General features: G+C 36.4%; 1 protein-coding gene across 8 annotated transcripts in view; it reads right to left on the reverse strand.

Moving 5' to 3' along the window:
• The window catches only part of SSBP2 (single stranded DNA binding protein 2), a 288,797-nt gene that overhangs the window by 73,055 nt on the left and 199,620 nt on the right, over positions 1-16,122 (reverse strand). For 5 of the 8 annotated variants that reach the window (XM_064596316.1, XM_064596314.1, XM_064596313.1 and 2 more), the window contains one exon: positions 14,082-14,171. The exons of the other annotated variants lie outside the window; for them this stretch is intronic. In XM_064596316.1, the coding sequence (XP_064452386.1) occupies positions 14,082-14,171 (90 nt within the window). The remainder of the gene's footprint in view (positions 1-14,081; positions 14,172-16,122) is intronic. 8 annotated transcript variants of the gene reach the window in all.

The following is a 16,122-nucleotide window of genomic DNA, read 5'->3' on the forward strand; positions in this document are numbered from 1 at the left end:
ATTTTACCCAAAGCATAAACATTCCTTTAAACACTAAATATTACCTTTTACTCACTCTGTGTCATTTTTCAGTTAATTCAATTCTCTTTACTGTACAAGATTTTCCTACATAGATCTCTCTCTCTTTTTTTTTTTAAGATTTTATTTATTTATTTGACAGAGAAAGACACAGTGAGAGAGGGAACACAAGCAGGGGAAGTGGGAGAGGGAGAAGCAGGCTTCCCGCCGAGCAGGGAGCCCGACGCGGGGCTCGATCCCAGGACCCTGAGATCATGACCTGAGCCGAAGGCAGATGCTTAATGACTGAGCCACCCAGGCCCCTCATTTTTTTTTTTTTTTTTTAAGAGAGGGAGGTGGGAAGGGGCAGAAGGAGAGGCAGAAGAGAGAGAATCTTAAGCAGGTTCCACGCCCAGCGCAGAGCTGACTTGGGGCTTGATCTCACAACCCTGAGATCATGACCTGAGCCAAAATTAAGAGTCAGATGCTTAACCAACTGAGCCACCCAGGCACCCCAGATTTTCCTAGTTAGATTTCTATTCTCTATTTTTCAATTCCCTATTTCACTTAGAAGTAAATCTTCTTTCTTAATTGTGCTAACTTTCTTAAACTCATGTGCTATCAACAATAAATATTGAGAATATTATTTTGAAAAATAGTGTTGTGACTTCTGCATTTCACTACACAGCCATCTTTCATATAGTAAAAATGTTCACATATTTTAATTTTTATAATTCCATGAGATGCTTCATGAGTTTTCCGTAGAAAAGTAATGAAGCATAAATTATACATCAAATGAATTTCGTCAGTTACTTTACAATTCATATATTTTAATTTGTTTAGTTTCTTTTCTGTTTTCCATAAAAACCTCCATCAGACATTACTGACACCCCAGTGGATAAGACACTCTTGATTAACACATTTTAATTCCAACTAGTATTAAACTAATTTAGCTCACAAAATGACATACTTGTGCTAGCGCATTCTGCTGATAAGCATAAATATGTAGCTTATCTCCCATACATCTTAGATATTCTATCATCATCAACACTTAATTAAAATAACTCATATAAAATAACTGTAAAGTATTACCAGATCCAGTTTCCTAGATGTTATTTTTGTAAGGTTAATCCAATTCAGCACAGTCTTATAAGCAGGTTGATTCTTTTGATATGGATTTAGTCTAAGCATCAAAATTGCTCACTCACATTATGGGCCTTTTCAAGAAGATGACACTATTTCTCAAGCCTTCATTACATATATTAGGGGTGTGTGGCAATGGACTTCTGGATTGTGAATCGGGACCATGCTTTCTGCTGGTCTAATAAGGTATAAAAGTTTAATAACATTCTATAAAAAGCTTTAATAATTTGTTTTAGATCAATTTATATTCACAAATACATATAGACACATTCTGTTGTTGTTGTCTGTGAGGCAAGTAGCTGGAGTCCTACATGAGCTGAACCTGGCTCTACACTGCCTCCCACTACTGACTGAAGTCACAGCCAGATCAACCTATCTTAATGTATTAAAAAAATTACATTATGGGTATGAAAATACATATTTGGGATTTATAAAAGAAGCTATAACAATCATTTTTCAAAAGCACTCTTATTTTTTCATTCAAGAATGCAAAAGTATTCCATTCTTCCTTTTCCCTATTTTATATTCATACTTCCATATAAATGTGCCCCAGATGAGAGTATAGGAGAGACTATTTTAATTTACCTAAATGTACCATTGGAAAAAAAGAAAGAAAGAAGGAAGAAAGAGAGAGAGAGAGGAAGGAAGGAAGGAAGGAAGGAAGGAAGGAAAGCATGCTACTTTTTTCTTATCCTTCTGATAATATGGTAGGGAAGATTCTACTGATTGAGGAATAGTCTTTTCAAATTCTCAAATAGCAGTAAGAATGTTAAACAAACTGGCCTATGGTCTTGGTCTTCTAATACAAGTGGCAGATTATATATATATTTACTTTCTTTAAAAATGAAACGATACTCTCATATTCACTTGGTTACCTACCTAAATACAAAAAATCTATATTTAAAGTTACACAACTCATGCCTAAACTTTATAGAATAATCTTTCTACAGAACAGGTTTTTATAGCAATTGGTAATGCACCAAAAAGTCTGTTTTGAAACTAGAGCTTACTAATTTGACTAATGCTAGAATGTATATAAAAAAAGCAAAATGAGAAAACTCAAATTGCACAAAGTGAAGTTATTTCTCCATCTCCAATTTAAAATAAACATTTTGATATACAAGTCCTAAATAGATATATGTACACAAAATTGATAAGACAAATTCAAATGGAAAATATATTTATGGATGTCAGGGTAATGTGTAGAATACAAAAATGACAGAAAACAGGTAGTATTCACATTTGCAAGCACTTGAAGTAATTAATTCTATTTTACTCTTTCTTGAAAAGCATCCTACTGTTCTGATTACTCTATGCCCTGGCATTATATCTTCTACTTAAGATTATACCTGCTTGCAGGGTATAATGGACCATCCCTGGCAATAGCCTATATGCTCTTCTTAAAGGGACCAGCAGAGCTGTTTTCTCTGTTCCTTGGCAGGAATGAACAGTTGATAGTAACCAACACTTCACTCCCAGCAACATATCTTTGCCCCCCTCCCCCTCCAGCCACTGCCTCATCTCTTGCTTTCCCTTTAGAGCAAAACTCTGAGGTGGGCACACTTAATGTCTCCAATTTCTCTCTTCCCTACTTTTATTCAGCTTCCATGCCCATCACTCCACGGAAACTGGCCTGATCAAGGCCACAAGTTAAATCCTTGTTAAATACAATGGTCAACTGTCAGTCCTCAACTACTGTGAACTATCAGTAGCATTTGACATGGCTGATTATTCCTCTCCTTGAAACATTTTCTCCATGTGGCTTCCAGGATACCACAGTGCCTGGCTTTCTTCTTATCACTTGGACTGCTCTCTCTCATTCTTCTTCAGTGGTGCCTCCTCATCTCCCTGATTTCTTGACATTAGAGTGTAGTAGGTCCATTGCAGAGCTTTCTGTCTCTATCAGCACTCACTATCTTGATGTTCTCATCCAGTCGTATAGCTTTAAATATTATCCACATGCTAATAATTCCCAAATGACTCTGGCCCAAGTCTGAACCACAGAACTGCAGACGGATAGTCCGTTCCCTACTCAACATCTCCTGAATATCTAATAGCTGTCTTAATCTTACCAAGTTCAAAATTAAGCTTCTAGTACTCCCCCTCATACCTCCTCCTGGAAGTTTGACCTACATCAGTAAATATCAACTCCATTCTTCCAGCTGAATAAGTCAAAAGCCTTGCAGTCACCCTTGATTTGTCTTTTTCTCTCACAACACATATCCAGACCATCACCAGTATCTGTCGGCTTGAACGTCACAATATATCTAGAATCCAACCACTTCTCACTACTCTTACTACCTTAGTCCAGGATGTAACAATCTCTTGTCAAAATTTTGCAACAACATCCAAACTGGTCTCCCTATTTCCACCCTTCCCTCCTATAGACTAATCTCAACAAGTAGCCAGAATAAGACTGTTAAAACACTCCACTCAAGAGTAAAACCCAAAATTCCTACAGTGACCTACAAAGTTCTACTTTACCTGACTTTCTATTATCTAGGACTTCATATTGAACTATTCTCCCCAGCGGACACTACACTTTAGCTACCTGGACCTTCTGTTGTCCTTGGAAAATGCCAGTCATGCTTTGAACTCAGGGGCTTTACACGTGCTTGTCCCTCAGCCTCTAACACTTTCCCCAGATATCATGTACTTGTTCCCTCACTTTCTTCAGGCCTTTACAAACATGACATCTTCTTGATGAGTCCTTCTCTGGCTACCCTATCTAAAACTTTGGCAATAATGCCTATTTTCCTTTTAGGTTTCATTTTCCTCCCTAGTCCTTATCACAATCTAATATAGCATATTTATTTTGTTACTATCTCCCTTAATAGACTCTAAGTTCCATGTGGGCAGGGATTTCTATTTATCTTTTTTTTTTTTTTAATTCATAGGGAGCACAGGTGGCCAAGGTCAGGGCTAGGCAACCCGCCCTAGGATGGGACCCCACCTCATAGGCCCCGGTCATATCTCCAGGAACCTGACTTTCACCAAGCTACATGCCTACAGGCTTACTCCTTCAACCTTCACCCCCTACCCCACCCACCTCCTTCCGTTGCAGTAAATATTTGTTGTTGTATGTCATCAGCAATCTTTGCCAATGGTTCTCAAATTTTAGTTTGTAAGACTCATCTGTTAAAAACAAAACAAAATGACAACAAAAACACAAAAGATTTCTGCCTCACTCCCTACCCCAAGAATTGTGACATACTGGAAGTTGGTTGACGCCCAGGACCCTCATGTCAGTACTGCACAAAACAAACTTGGAGGAACATTGTTCTTAGTCTTTACCATTTAGATTTCTTAGAAGCTATCTAGTGGTGAGCAAATTATGGCTCACCCACTAAGTGTGGCCTACCATTTGCTTTTGTAGATAAAGTTTCCCTGGAAGAGTTTTGCTGCATAGTGTCCGAGGCTATTTTTACACTACAAGGACACTATAACAACAGAGTCGAGTAGTTGTAACTTCAAAGCCTCCAAAGCCTAAAATATTTACTATCTGGCTTTTTACAGAAAAATTTTGTCAACTCCTCATATGGATACAAGATACATTATTTCTGAACACCACCTAGTGATAAGCTATCTTTTAAAAAAGCTGAAGACAGGGGCGCCTGGATGGCTCAAGGGGTTAAAATTCTGCCTTCGGCTCAGGTCATGATCCCAGGGTCCTGGAATTGAGTTCTGCATCAGGCTCCCTGCTTAGCAGGGAGTCTGCTTCTCCCTCTCTCTCTCTCTCTGCAGCTCCCCCTGCTTGTGCTGTCCCTCTGTAAAATAAATAAATAAAATCTTAAAAAAAAAAAAAAGCTGAAGATATCCTAATGTATACTTAAGACAAATCTATCCCACCCATATAGGGCATTTGTAATATACGTAATAACCCATCCTATCTTTATTCTTTTTTTAAAGTTTTTTATTTATTTAAGTAATCTCTACACCCAACCTGGGGTTTGAACTCACGACCCCGAGATCAAGAGTGGCATGTTCTACCAACTCAGCCAGCCAAATGCTCCACTCATCCTCATCTTTAATTCCCCAAAGAATGGTGACCATTTTGTTTCTGTAACCAACATTAAATAAAACTAAAATTGTTATAAATTGCCTTTGTATATTTGCAATTTTCTATACATCCCCCCACTCCAAGTAGCTATAATAAAAACTGAAGCTCTTGGGAAGAATTTTCAAAATTAGATCTTTTCAAAAGAAACTGTAATTTCAAATTAGCTGAAAAATAGATAAACCCTTATCACAGATTTAGTTTTAAAATATGATATTTTATTGCTTCATACTAAATATCCTAACACCTTTAGCTAGCAGGAGTAGCATTAAAGTAGAAGGAAAACCAGTATCGGTCTAGGGTGGCCAAGTTAACTTTTTCTGAAATATTGATTTTGATAAATAAACAAATAAAGTAGTGTTTTCTAACAGAAAATTATTTCATTCCATGCTACCGGGAAACCCATGTAAAGGCTCCGAGGCCCTGATACTCTCTTCTTTGCTCTCTGTCCATCTATTTACTGCTGTAGGATCTTCAGTTGTTTGAAACTGCAATTTGTAAAAAAGCTTACTTAGTTACTCAAGCTGAGCAGTTTTAATTTGTTCTAATAGTTGAGGCCAGAAAAACTATTACCCCATCTGCAGGAAAGCATTATCAAAGCCAGCAGCTGTCAGGCACCTTTATTTTTTTTTTTAGACTGCTTTTATCTTTGTAGTAGAGAAAAACTTGTTCTATTTTTGATATTTACAATTTCTGTTCCTTAAAGCTTCAAAATTACATTTTGAAGAAAATTAAACTTAATTTTTATGTCTTGAACTTTGATAAATAAGCAACCTTCCCCACCTCCACTCTCCAAATCCTGGTGTATTTAATTCTTTTTTTTTTTTTTTTTAAGATTTATTTATTTATTTATTTGAGAGAGAGAGAACACATGAGAGGGGATAGGGTCAGAGGGCGAAGCAGGCTCCCTGCCAAGCAGGGAGCCCGATGTGGGACTCGATCCAGGGACTCCAGGATCATGACCTGAGCCGAAGGCAGTCGCTTAACTAACTGAACCACTCAGGCGCCCTGGTGTATTTAATTCTGAAAAACGCTTTTTTTTTTTTTTTTTTAAAGATTTTATTTATTTCAGAGAGAGAGAATGAGAGAGAGCACATGAGAGGGGGTAGGGGCAGAGGGAGAAGCAGACTCCCTGCCGAGCAGGGAGCCCGATGCGGGACTCGATCCCGGGACTCCAGGATCATGACCTGAGCCGAAGGCAGACACTTAACCATCTGAGCCACACAGGCACCTGAAAAACGCTTATTTTTAATGTCTGGATTTTTAAACTGATAATGTTATAGTTCAGTACATCAAGTCTACTCAAGATTTTCAGTACCCTACTCATTCAAACTAAGGAAAGACATACTAACTAATTTTTTGGCTCATTATCTATGTTTAGAGATGCTATCTACAACTTCCAGGGAGAGGGAAATGAAGTTTCTTCTGGTTTAGAGTATTTCCTAAAACTAACTCTGCAACAGCCATGGTCAAGAAGGGTAAGAGGAAAGGAAAACCAATGGGAGTAGAGGCAATATGAAGATTAATAATAAAAGGGAACTGAGAAAGCATGTAGACTATTTAACTATATGTATAAATAACAGGGTAAAAAGGCTGTAACTGATTATAGAATAGTTGCATAAAAGTTTAAATAGGAATTGTAGAGCAGAGGTGCCTGGGTGGCTCACTCAGTTAAGCATCCCACTCTTGATTTCAGCTCCCATCATAATCTCAGGGTCATGAGATGGAGCCCTGCATCAGGCTCCATGCTCAGCAGGAGTCCCCTGGAGTCTCCTCTCTTTCTCTCTCCCTCTCCCCATCTACCTTTCCCACACACATGCTCTCTCTAATAAATATATAAATCTTAAAAAAAAAAGGAATAACAGGGCAGATGAGTATACTGAGTTATGAAGGTATCTTCAAAATGTAGGAATTATTTCCAGAAATAAATTAAATACCACCTCAAGAAACATTTAACCACAGCTTGTAAATGTTTTTTCCTTTTTTTTTTGTTTTTTCAGTTTCAAGATCATTTGATTGTTAAATTAAATAATTATTTTTTCTTATTTTTTGATTCATTTTGATTCTTTTTCTTTTAAACTATCGAGAATATTATACTACCCTGAGCTTGTTTTTGTCTTCATTGCTTAATGAATGTCATTTATACAGAGCTTTTTCTGGTCAATAACAACACCATGGAGAAAAGGGAAGATTTCTTTCTATTTTTTGTTCTTCTTATTGCATGATTATTATGTCAAAGCATTAGGTCAACTCGCTACAGTACAGTCTTGCCAAAAATAGAACCTATGGAAAATACACCCTGAATAAGTAGAGACATCTACAAACCACCACTAGATGGCAAAGCAGCTTTCCTATTGCTAACATTAGGCCTGCAAGCAAACCATGTCTTACACAAACCTGCTGCAACGTGTTTTCTACACTATCAGTTTCTATCCATTCAGACTTTAAAATATGGATGACCACCTCAGTCTGAAACTAAATTGCTTGGTATGCTCTATCTTCCACAAATATTTATAATCCCACTGATGTCAAAGTCTTAAATTTATAATCCAACATCAATGTATTATTAGTTTTCAACAATTTCAGTTAAAAAAACTAAAGATCGAGTGAGTAGAGGACAGCAAATTTATCAAGATAAAAATCAAAACAAAACATAACATTCAGTAAAAATGAACCAAAGGCTACACAGGGTTCAAATTAGATATTTATAAGCATAGCCCACATTAGTTATATACTCAAAGGCATCTACATTAGCACTTATTAAAAAGATTATTTTTTTAATAAAAGATATGGATATGTTTAGTTACAGTGACAAAAAACAAGACAGAGTTTTCTACTTAAAAGTTTTCTTGTGGGGAAAAAAAAAAGTTTTCTTGTGGGAAAAACCAGAAAGGAGGGAAAAATATAGTATTTTCACTCCTGACAAGTTTTCTTGGTTGAAATAAAAAATGTCCGTTTCTTCAGTGCAGTATAGCACATTCACAAGAGAAACTTTCTTGTTACTCAAATCTATAAAATTACAGAACTTCATAAGGTGACAAATAGTCTAATTTTTTTAAACACAAAGGAAGAACTTTGTTTTATTTTATGCATTTTACTAAACCATTTTGATTGTTACACATAAGTGAGAAGAAAATCTAATTGGTTCAAGGAACACTACTACCTATTCAATAAATTGCAGAAATCAAACTTTGCCTGTTTTTAGATAAGAATGCTATGAAAATGAATAAATAGCACATTGATGCTTTTAATACATAATTCATATTTCTTAGCATACAATGAAATTTTGCATATGATTCTAGCACAGGGACAGGAGACTCAAGTATAGACTCAGTTTTGATTGCCTACTATGTGTATTCACACCAACCACAAGAATGCATTTTCCTCCTCTAAAACTGCCAAACTAGTTAGATCAGTGGCCCTTTGCTTCCCCGTGACCAAGTAGCAAGACTTCCCAATTAAAGAAAGCTGCTCTAACATCATTCACCAGTTCCATGGTAGGTAGGTCACTTTGAGAATTTATACGGTTTTGTACACAAATTACTCTTGATAAAAGACTCCAAGTAAATAAACATGTGTCTTACTTTAAATGGCTTTATTTTACTAAACTGACACCTCCTTTTGCATGACCCACTATTCCCATTGATTTTACTTAATTGGTCTACTATTAAACAACAGAAGCTCTTCCATTTCAATAAAAATGTCAAAGTTTAAGTATGAACAATGTTAATATCTGTCACAAATAGACACTAATCTAAATTTTACAATATGATCACATAGTGAGTAGGACTCAGAAATACTGAAGCCGGTGTTTTATGTGCTAATTACAAACTCTTTTTTCTTTAGTTTCATTTTTTTAAATTTTTTTATTATTACATTCTGATAGGCTCAATCCTTTCCTGGCCTCATCCCATTGCAGCTGACCCCAAATAAGCTTTACATTTCCTCACTAAGAATAGGAATTCAAAACTATTCTCATACTTTGGATAATTCTTGGAGGTTAATATCCCTTTTGGAATTGAATTGGAAACTGGTGTTCAGACTTGAATTATGATTGTCTCCTGCTATTTCTACTCATATAAGTCAGCTAGCTACTCTTCATTAACACCAGGCATTATGGCCAGAATTATGCTGAAGTATAGACCAATCCTTGTAGGAAACTAATGCTTATATTTAGGAAATTCTTGAGCAGACTAATCCCATCATTATATGTACCAAAAGATAATAAGATCCTATTTCTTTTTTTTTAAAGTTTGGTAGTATGAGTTGTTCAGTATTTCAAAGAGGTATTTCTAGGGAGACTGGATATTAAGCTTGTTGAATAGGGAAAAAGAGTATTTGGGATCAGCTAGAATGGTCTCCCTGGATAAAGAGGAATGACATGTATCAAACTCAAACATATCTTTTTCTACCTTCTATCTTTCCTCAGATAAAGACATTAAAACTTTCCAGAGGTCCACAGTAAGAACCTCAGAATGATCCTTGATTCTTCCAACTCTTTCTTTTCTAACCCTAATTTGGCTAATCAACTAAAGCCTATCAAACAACTATGAATTGCTTCTTCCTTTCCAATCTTTTTTTCTTTTTTTAAAAGATTTTATTTATTTATTTGAGACAGAGAGAATGAGAGACAGAGAGCATGAGAGGGAGGAGGGTCAGGGGGAGAAGCAGACTCCCTGCCAAGCAGGGAGCCCGATGCGGGACTCGATCCTGGGACTCCAGGATCATGACCTGCGCCGAAGGCAGTCGCTTAACCAACTGAGCCACCCAGGTGCCCTTTCCTTTCCAATCTTAACGCCACCACTCTTCGATAGGTCCATAAAGTCTCTTCCTTGGGCTACTTACACTAGTCAACTGACTGATTCCCTCGCATCTATTCTCTTTAACAAGTTCTTTATCTTTCAAGTGTTGTGTTTTTGGAGTTCAGTTGCATACCCTCTTACTCTCTCCTTCTGTACTTTCTCGCTAGATAATTAATCTACCCCTGTGGACTCAAGTGCTCTTAATATGATGATAATCCTGCAATTTTTATCTCTAGCCTGATCAATCACTGCCTTAGGCTTCAAGCCCATGTTCACTAGTCTAAAGGATATCTCTAACTGGAGGTCCCACAGGAACCTCATCTGTCCCACCTCATTTTGTGGTCTCTATCTTGGAAAATAAAATCCCCATCTGCCCAGGTTGAGACAGAAACCAGAATATTATTCTTGAATTCTTTTACTCACACCCTGTGCATTTATTTGTCTCTTAAATCTGTTCATCTCTTTCCACACCCACTGCCACTATCTTAGTTCAGGCCATCATCAAATCTCATTTGGATCATTGTAGCAGCCTCCTAAATAGTCTCCCTACCTTCAGACCTGTCCCTCTGCAATCCTGGCTACATTAGAGTGATTTTTCTAAAAGTACAAATATTAATATGCCTCTCTCCTGCTTGAAATCCTTCAATAGCTTATTACTGCCCTTAAGATCAAGTTCATTCAAACTCTTACCTGACCTACAAGCTCTTCGAGGTTTCTCTGGAGCCTTATCACCAGCCACTCTCCATTGTTTTTTTAAATATTTAGTTTCTCTCCTCTCCCTTCTGGGCCTTTGGAAATTCTTTTCCCTCTTCCTGGAATATTCTTTCCCTTGCTCCCTGCTTCTTTGCTTAACTCATCTTTGGATGCCAATTTGGATTTCATTTACTATTTTGACAATATTTCCTTGACAATGACCTCCCAAGATTCGGTTTGGTGGCCTTCTGATTTGCCCTAAGAGCACACTCTACTCACTTAATATAGCCATTTTTTTTCTCTACTCTAATTGCCTGTCTCTCTCTCCTTAAACACAATGTATGTTTTTTGAGGGCCTCTATACTTTTGCTTCCATTGTTCCTAGTTTCTGGAATATCATTCCCCTGCTTTTTTCCCTGGAAAACTTTTTCCGAACTACTCCCAGCTTCAATTCAGGTAGACTTACCAGCTTTTCTTCTAGGTCATCACAGAACTACATTTCATTCTGTTACAACACATAGCTTGCTACATTACAGTTACTTATTTTTAATAATGTCCCTTGGCTAGACAGTGAGTGTCAGGAAGGTACATATTAACATACTCATTTTTAGATGCCTACCACAGTGCCTGGTATGTAGTAGTTCTTCATTATGTACCCACCAGAATAATTAAAACAAAGTTAACTCTGTTTCTTTCTTTTTTTTTTTTTTTAAGATTTTGTTTATTTATTTGAGAGAGAGAGAGAATGAGAGAGAGCACTTAGAGAGGGGGGAGGGTCAGAGGGAGAAGCAGACTCCCTGCCAAGCAGGGAGCCCGATGCGGGACTCGATCCAGGGACTCCAGGATCATGACCTGAGCCGAAGGCAGTTGCTTAACCAACTGAGCCACCCAGGCGCCCGTTAACTCTGTTTCAACTACTCCTACCAAGAATTAGGCAAAAGACAGGTAAGATGAAAATGGGTCATTTTACAAAATGTGTAGATGAAAATGTATGGGTTTATACATCTTTGCTTAACCCTAGAAGTATTCAGCTTCTTTCCCGACCCACCCCTCTTTTTAAAAGTGCCATTTAGAGAGCTTCTACTAACTCTTATATGTAAATAAACCCTTTTGATTTACTCTCTAATTCTAATTCATCATTGGCAAGAGAAATGAAGCATGAGAGAAAAAAAATTAAATGAGCTAAAAATATTTTATGAATAATGATCAATTATGAATTTTAAAAGGTCAATTCTATGGCAGAAGTCCAGAAAGCCTTGATTTGAATCCCAACGCTGTCACTTCCTGACTTTGTGCAAACCACTTATCTATCAAGCCTTCGTTTTTCCATCTGTGCAATAAGAACTGCAATAATACATGCGTCGTACCTAGGGTTATTGTTGGAATTCAGACTTTATATATGTAAAACATTTAGAACAAAGCACGACATACAGTAGCAGTTAATAAGTGTTAGCTATTATTATCTTAAATCGAGATTGTTTAATAAATAAGAGTTATAGTATGTTGCTAGATTATAGGAAAGGACACTCAAGACAGAACATGAGTTCTAAAAGAGTTCTGAATACTCTAGACCAGTTGAGTATTAATATAGAGTAGTGATACGAATAAGCATGTCCTAAAGGACTTTACATTTCAGAGTTGGTACTAGGTTCTAATTAAGACCTTTGTGTTTAATTGCTGTAACTCTGGAAGATTTTACTTCTCTATTTTCACATTTATAAGTACTCTGATCTACCCTGTAATGATGGTATGGATTAACTAACAAGTGACTGTCAAGGACTTTGAAAATACAAAAACACTAAAGTGACAAATCAGTGTAAGTACCTAATGTAATTCACTAACAATATAGCATACTACATTAATTCCCATAATGCCTTCCAATTCTTGTTCTTAACTCCTAAGTTCTTGTTAATTTTCTCAAAGGATGTTATAAAATTTACTATGTAGTAAGAAAAAAAATAAACTTCAGAATCTGTATTAGTTTGGGTTAGAAAACTGTTAGAATTAAGTATAGATCCAATAAAATTTAAAAGTGATGTATTATAGGCGAGGATGCAGAGAAAGGGGAACCCTCCTACACTGTTGGTGGGAATGCAAGCTGGTGCAGCCACTCTGGAAAACAGTATGGAGGTTCCTCAAAAAGTTGAAAATAGAGCTACCCTACGACCCAGCAATTGCAATACTGGGTATTTGCCCCAAAGATACAAATGTAGTGATCCGAAGGGGCACATGCACCCCAATGTTTATAGCAGCAATGTCCACAATACCCAAACTACGGAAAGAGCCTAGATGTCCATCAACAGATGAATGGATAAAGAAGATGTGGTGTACACACACACACACACACACACACAGAGGAATATTAGGCAGCCATCAAAAAACGAAATCTTGCCATTTGCAACGACGTGGATAGAACTAGAGGGTATTATGCTAAGCGAAATAAGTCAATCAGAGAAAGACAATTATCATATAATCTCACAGATATGAAGAATTTGAGAAACAAGACAGAGGATCACAGGGGAAGGGAGGGAAAAATGAAACAAGATGAAACCAGAGAGGGAGACAAACCATAAGAGACTCTTAATCTCAGGAAACAAACTGAGGGTTGCTGGAGTGGTGGGGGGTGGGAAGGATAGGGTGGCTGGGTGATGGACATTGGGTAGGATATGTACTATGTTGAGCGCTGTGAATTGTGTAAGACTGATCATAGACCTATATCCCTGAAACAAATAATACATTATATGTTAATAAAAAAATTTTTAAAAAGTGATGTAATTCTAAAATCATTATCATCGTTGCTAAAATAAATGGTCTTGTTGAGATTTTAAAATATCAGCATATGTATTTTAAAATCCGATTTTAAAATGTCATATAATAATATTAATAACAATTCCAGCTTAAAAGCCAAAGAGATGATTATCAAAATATTTTTGATAAAGCCTATCATTCGATAAATGAAAAGGTTATGATTTAGCCATATTTTAAAAGTACAGCCAAATCTTGATTATCTTTGGTCCGTGGAGATCTGGATAGTTAGGGTAGTTAAAACCCATCTATCATTCCAGAACTTCATCTTTAGCCTCTCCTCCCACTACATATTTACCACAGTTAACTTAATGGGCCAGTTTGCATTTCCACTCCCTTTCTTTCTTACTTGAACAAGGAAATGGCAAAATAAATACATGAATAAAAATTTGACAACAGATAAGACATGGGAAGGAAGGGCTAATCTATACACTAGATAACCCGTCTCGGAGTATCAAGAGTTGGCTGCACACATTTTGTTTACCTTCAGAACTAAAACAGCCTCATTCTCCTTCATGCCTTTAAATAAAACCAAACAGGAGCTCCTATGCCTTAACATCCCTAGTCAGCGTTTCTCTGAGTACCTGAAAGAACCCTGGTGGTACAGGACCTACTGGCATGCCATCTCCTGGGGGAACGTTTCCTAGCACTGGGCTGGGAGCTGCTGCGGCGCTCTGCAAAGAATAAAGGAGAAACAAACCTACATCATTACAGCGAAGGCACAAAACCAAAGACTAACGATCACAGATTGTAGGAAGGGGAGCTTTTCATTCCCAGGAATAACTATTGGTAATTTCCCCCACTCCAGAGGCAAACTAAGGTACAGCAGTTAGTTTTGTATATGACTAAGTTATTTGGTTTAAACAAGTCTTTTAAAACTGTTTGAATCATAGGATTTTAATAAGATGGTATATTTGAATGATATATAAAAAGCGAATAATAACATGACAAAAAGATAAAAGTTTAAGTAAATGCTTTATTGAAGGCACAGGCATCTGAAATGGTAACGTCAATAACAAATACGTATATATGTCGGTAATAAGTTTGAAAATGGTGGGTACAAAAGTTGGGAAAAAGAACTCTTTCTTTAGATTATGCTTTTCTGTGTTGTAAACAAGAACAACTAATTTTCTGCCTATACGTGGTAACACATTATTCAATTTCTGATATACTACAACCGGAAGCCAAAATATAATTGATAGCAAAAACAGGGTGGTGAGGATGAAAAAGTAATTAGGAGACTGAATAAAAGAATTAGATTTAGAGAGATTAGTCTCATATAAACAGATTATGAAAGAAACCGATTGAAAAACTCAGTCTATTTCACTTACAAATTATTTTATGGAACCCTAGAGCTTCATGAAATAGGAGTACTAAAAATTCTGAGTTAGACTCTTTGTAATCAAATCGAGGTTTTAGATTTAATTATTACATACAACAGTAATACATATCACTCACTATTCCACAACCATGGGTTTCATTTCATCCTTCTACCTAGTTAGACATATTATAAATCTAAGAACAGTCACAAAGGGACCAGAAATGTGCTGAAGAAAGATCAGTATGAATACAACAGTTCTGCTATGAAAAGACCTCAAAACAAATACTGGATCTAGTATGTCTGTTGCACTGTCCTTGTCCATATATCAATGTATTCATTCATACATTAATATTCCATTAGAGAATGAAAAATCAATATATTTGTAGCCTACATTTCCTGGTATATAAATTGATAAAAATACTAAAACATGTTTATTCTATAATGCTAGCAGTTTTTAATAATGATGACCAATGATTTTAGTATTTCCTGAGGAAATCTAGATTTAAATGTGGTTATCTAAAATGTTGCTTACCTATGAATGCCAAAATTCTAAACTTCTGATAAAGCGTATAAAAGGACAAATAATATTTCTTAGATATTAAGATGAAACATTAATCTGTTATTCTATTCTATTTTATTTTATTATTATTACTTTTTTAAGTAGGCTCCACGCCCAGCATGGAGCCCAATGCAGGGCTTCTTGGACTCACAACCCTGAGATGCAGACTTGAGCAGAGATCAAGAGTCAGACGTTTAACCAACTGAGCCACCCAGGCACCCATGTTATTCTATTTGAAGCAAAAACATGCAATTTAATTAGTGTACATTAATTGAATACCTACCATTTGCCAGATATTGTCCTATTTTGCTTTATGTATCAACATTCATGTTTTTTAAAAATGAAAGGCACATTTTTTTTTCATTTTAAGTAAAGTGGTGTAAAATTTTAACATACAGTGTTACAGTAAGAGGAAAATTTACTACCAAATATTTATCCTCTTTTAGTTTAAATATGATTACAGCTAGATCTAGGAAAAAAGATTTGATCGAGGTCCTTTGATAGTCAATTACTGTCATGGGGAAGCTGCTCTCAGTACTAAGAGCTAGACATAGGATGTCACTATTGTTCTAATTAATTGCAGGATAGAAACTTTTTTTTTAAAGATGTATTTATTTATTTGAGAGGGAGAGACAGAGAGAGTTAGAGAACAAGAGAGAGAGAGAATAAGCGGGGAGGAGAGGGAGAAAAGCAGGTTCCCTGCTGAGCAGGGAGCCCAAAGCAGGACTCAATGCCAGGACCCTGA

This window comes from Mirounga angustirostris, unplaced genomic scaffold (genome assembly GCF_029215605.1).
Source record: "Mirounga angustirostris isolate CCGP_5_RB_7025 unplaced genomic scaffold, mMirAng1.0.hap1 SCAF_7, whole genome shotgun sequence".
Lineage (NCBI taxonomy): Eukaryota > Metazoa > Chordata > Mammalia > Carnivora > Phocidae > Mirounga > Mirounga angustirostris.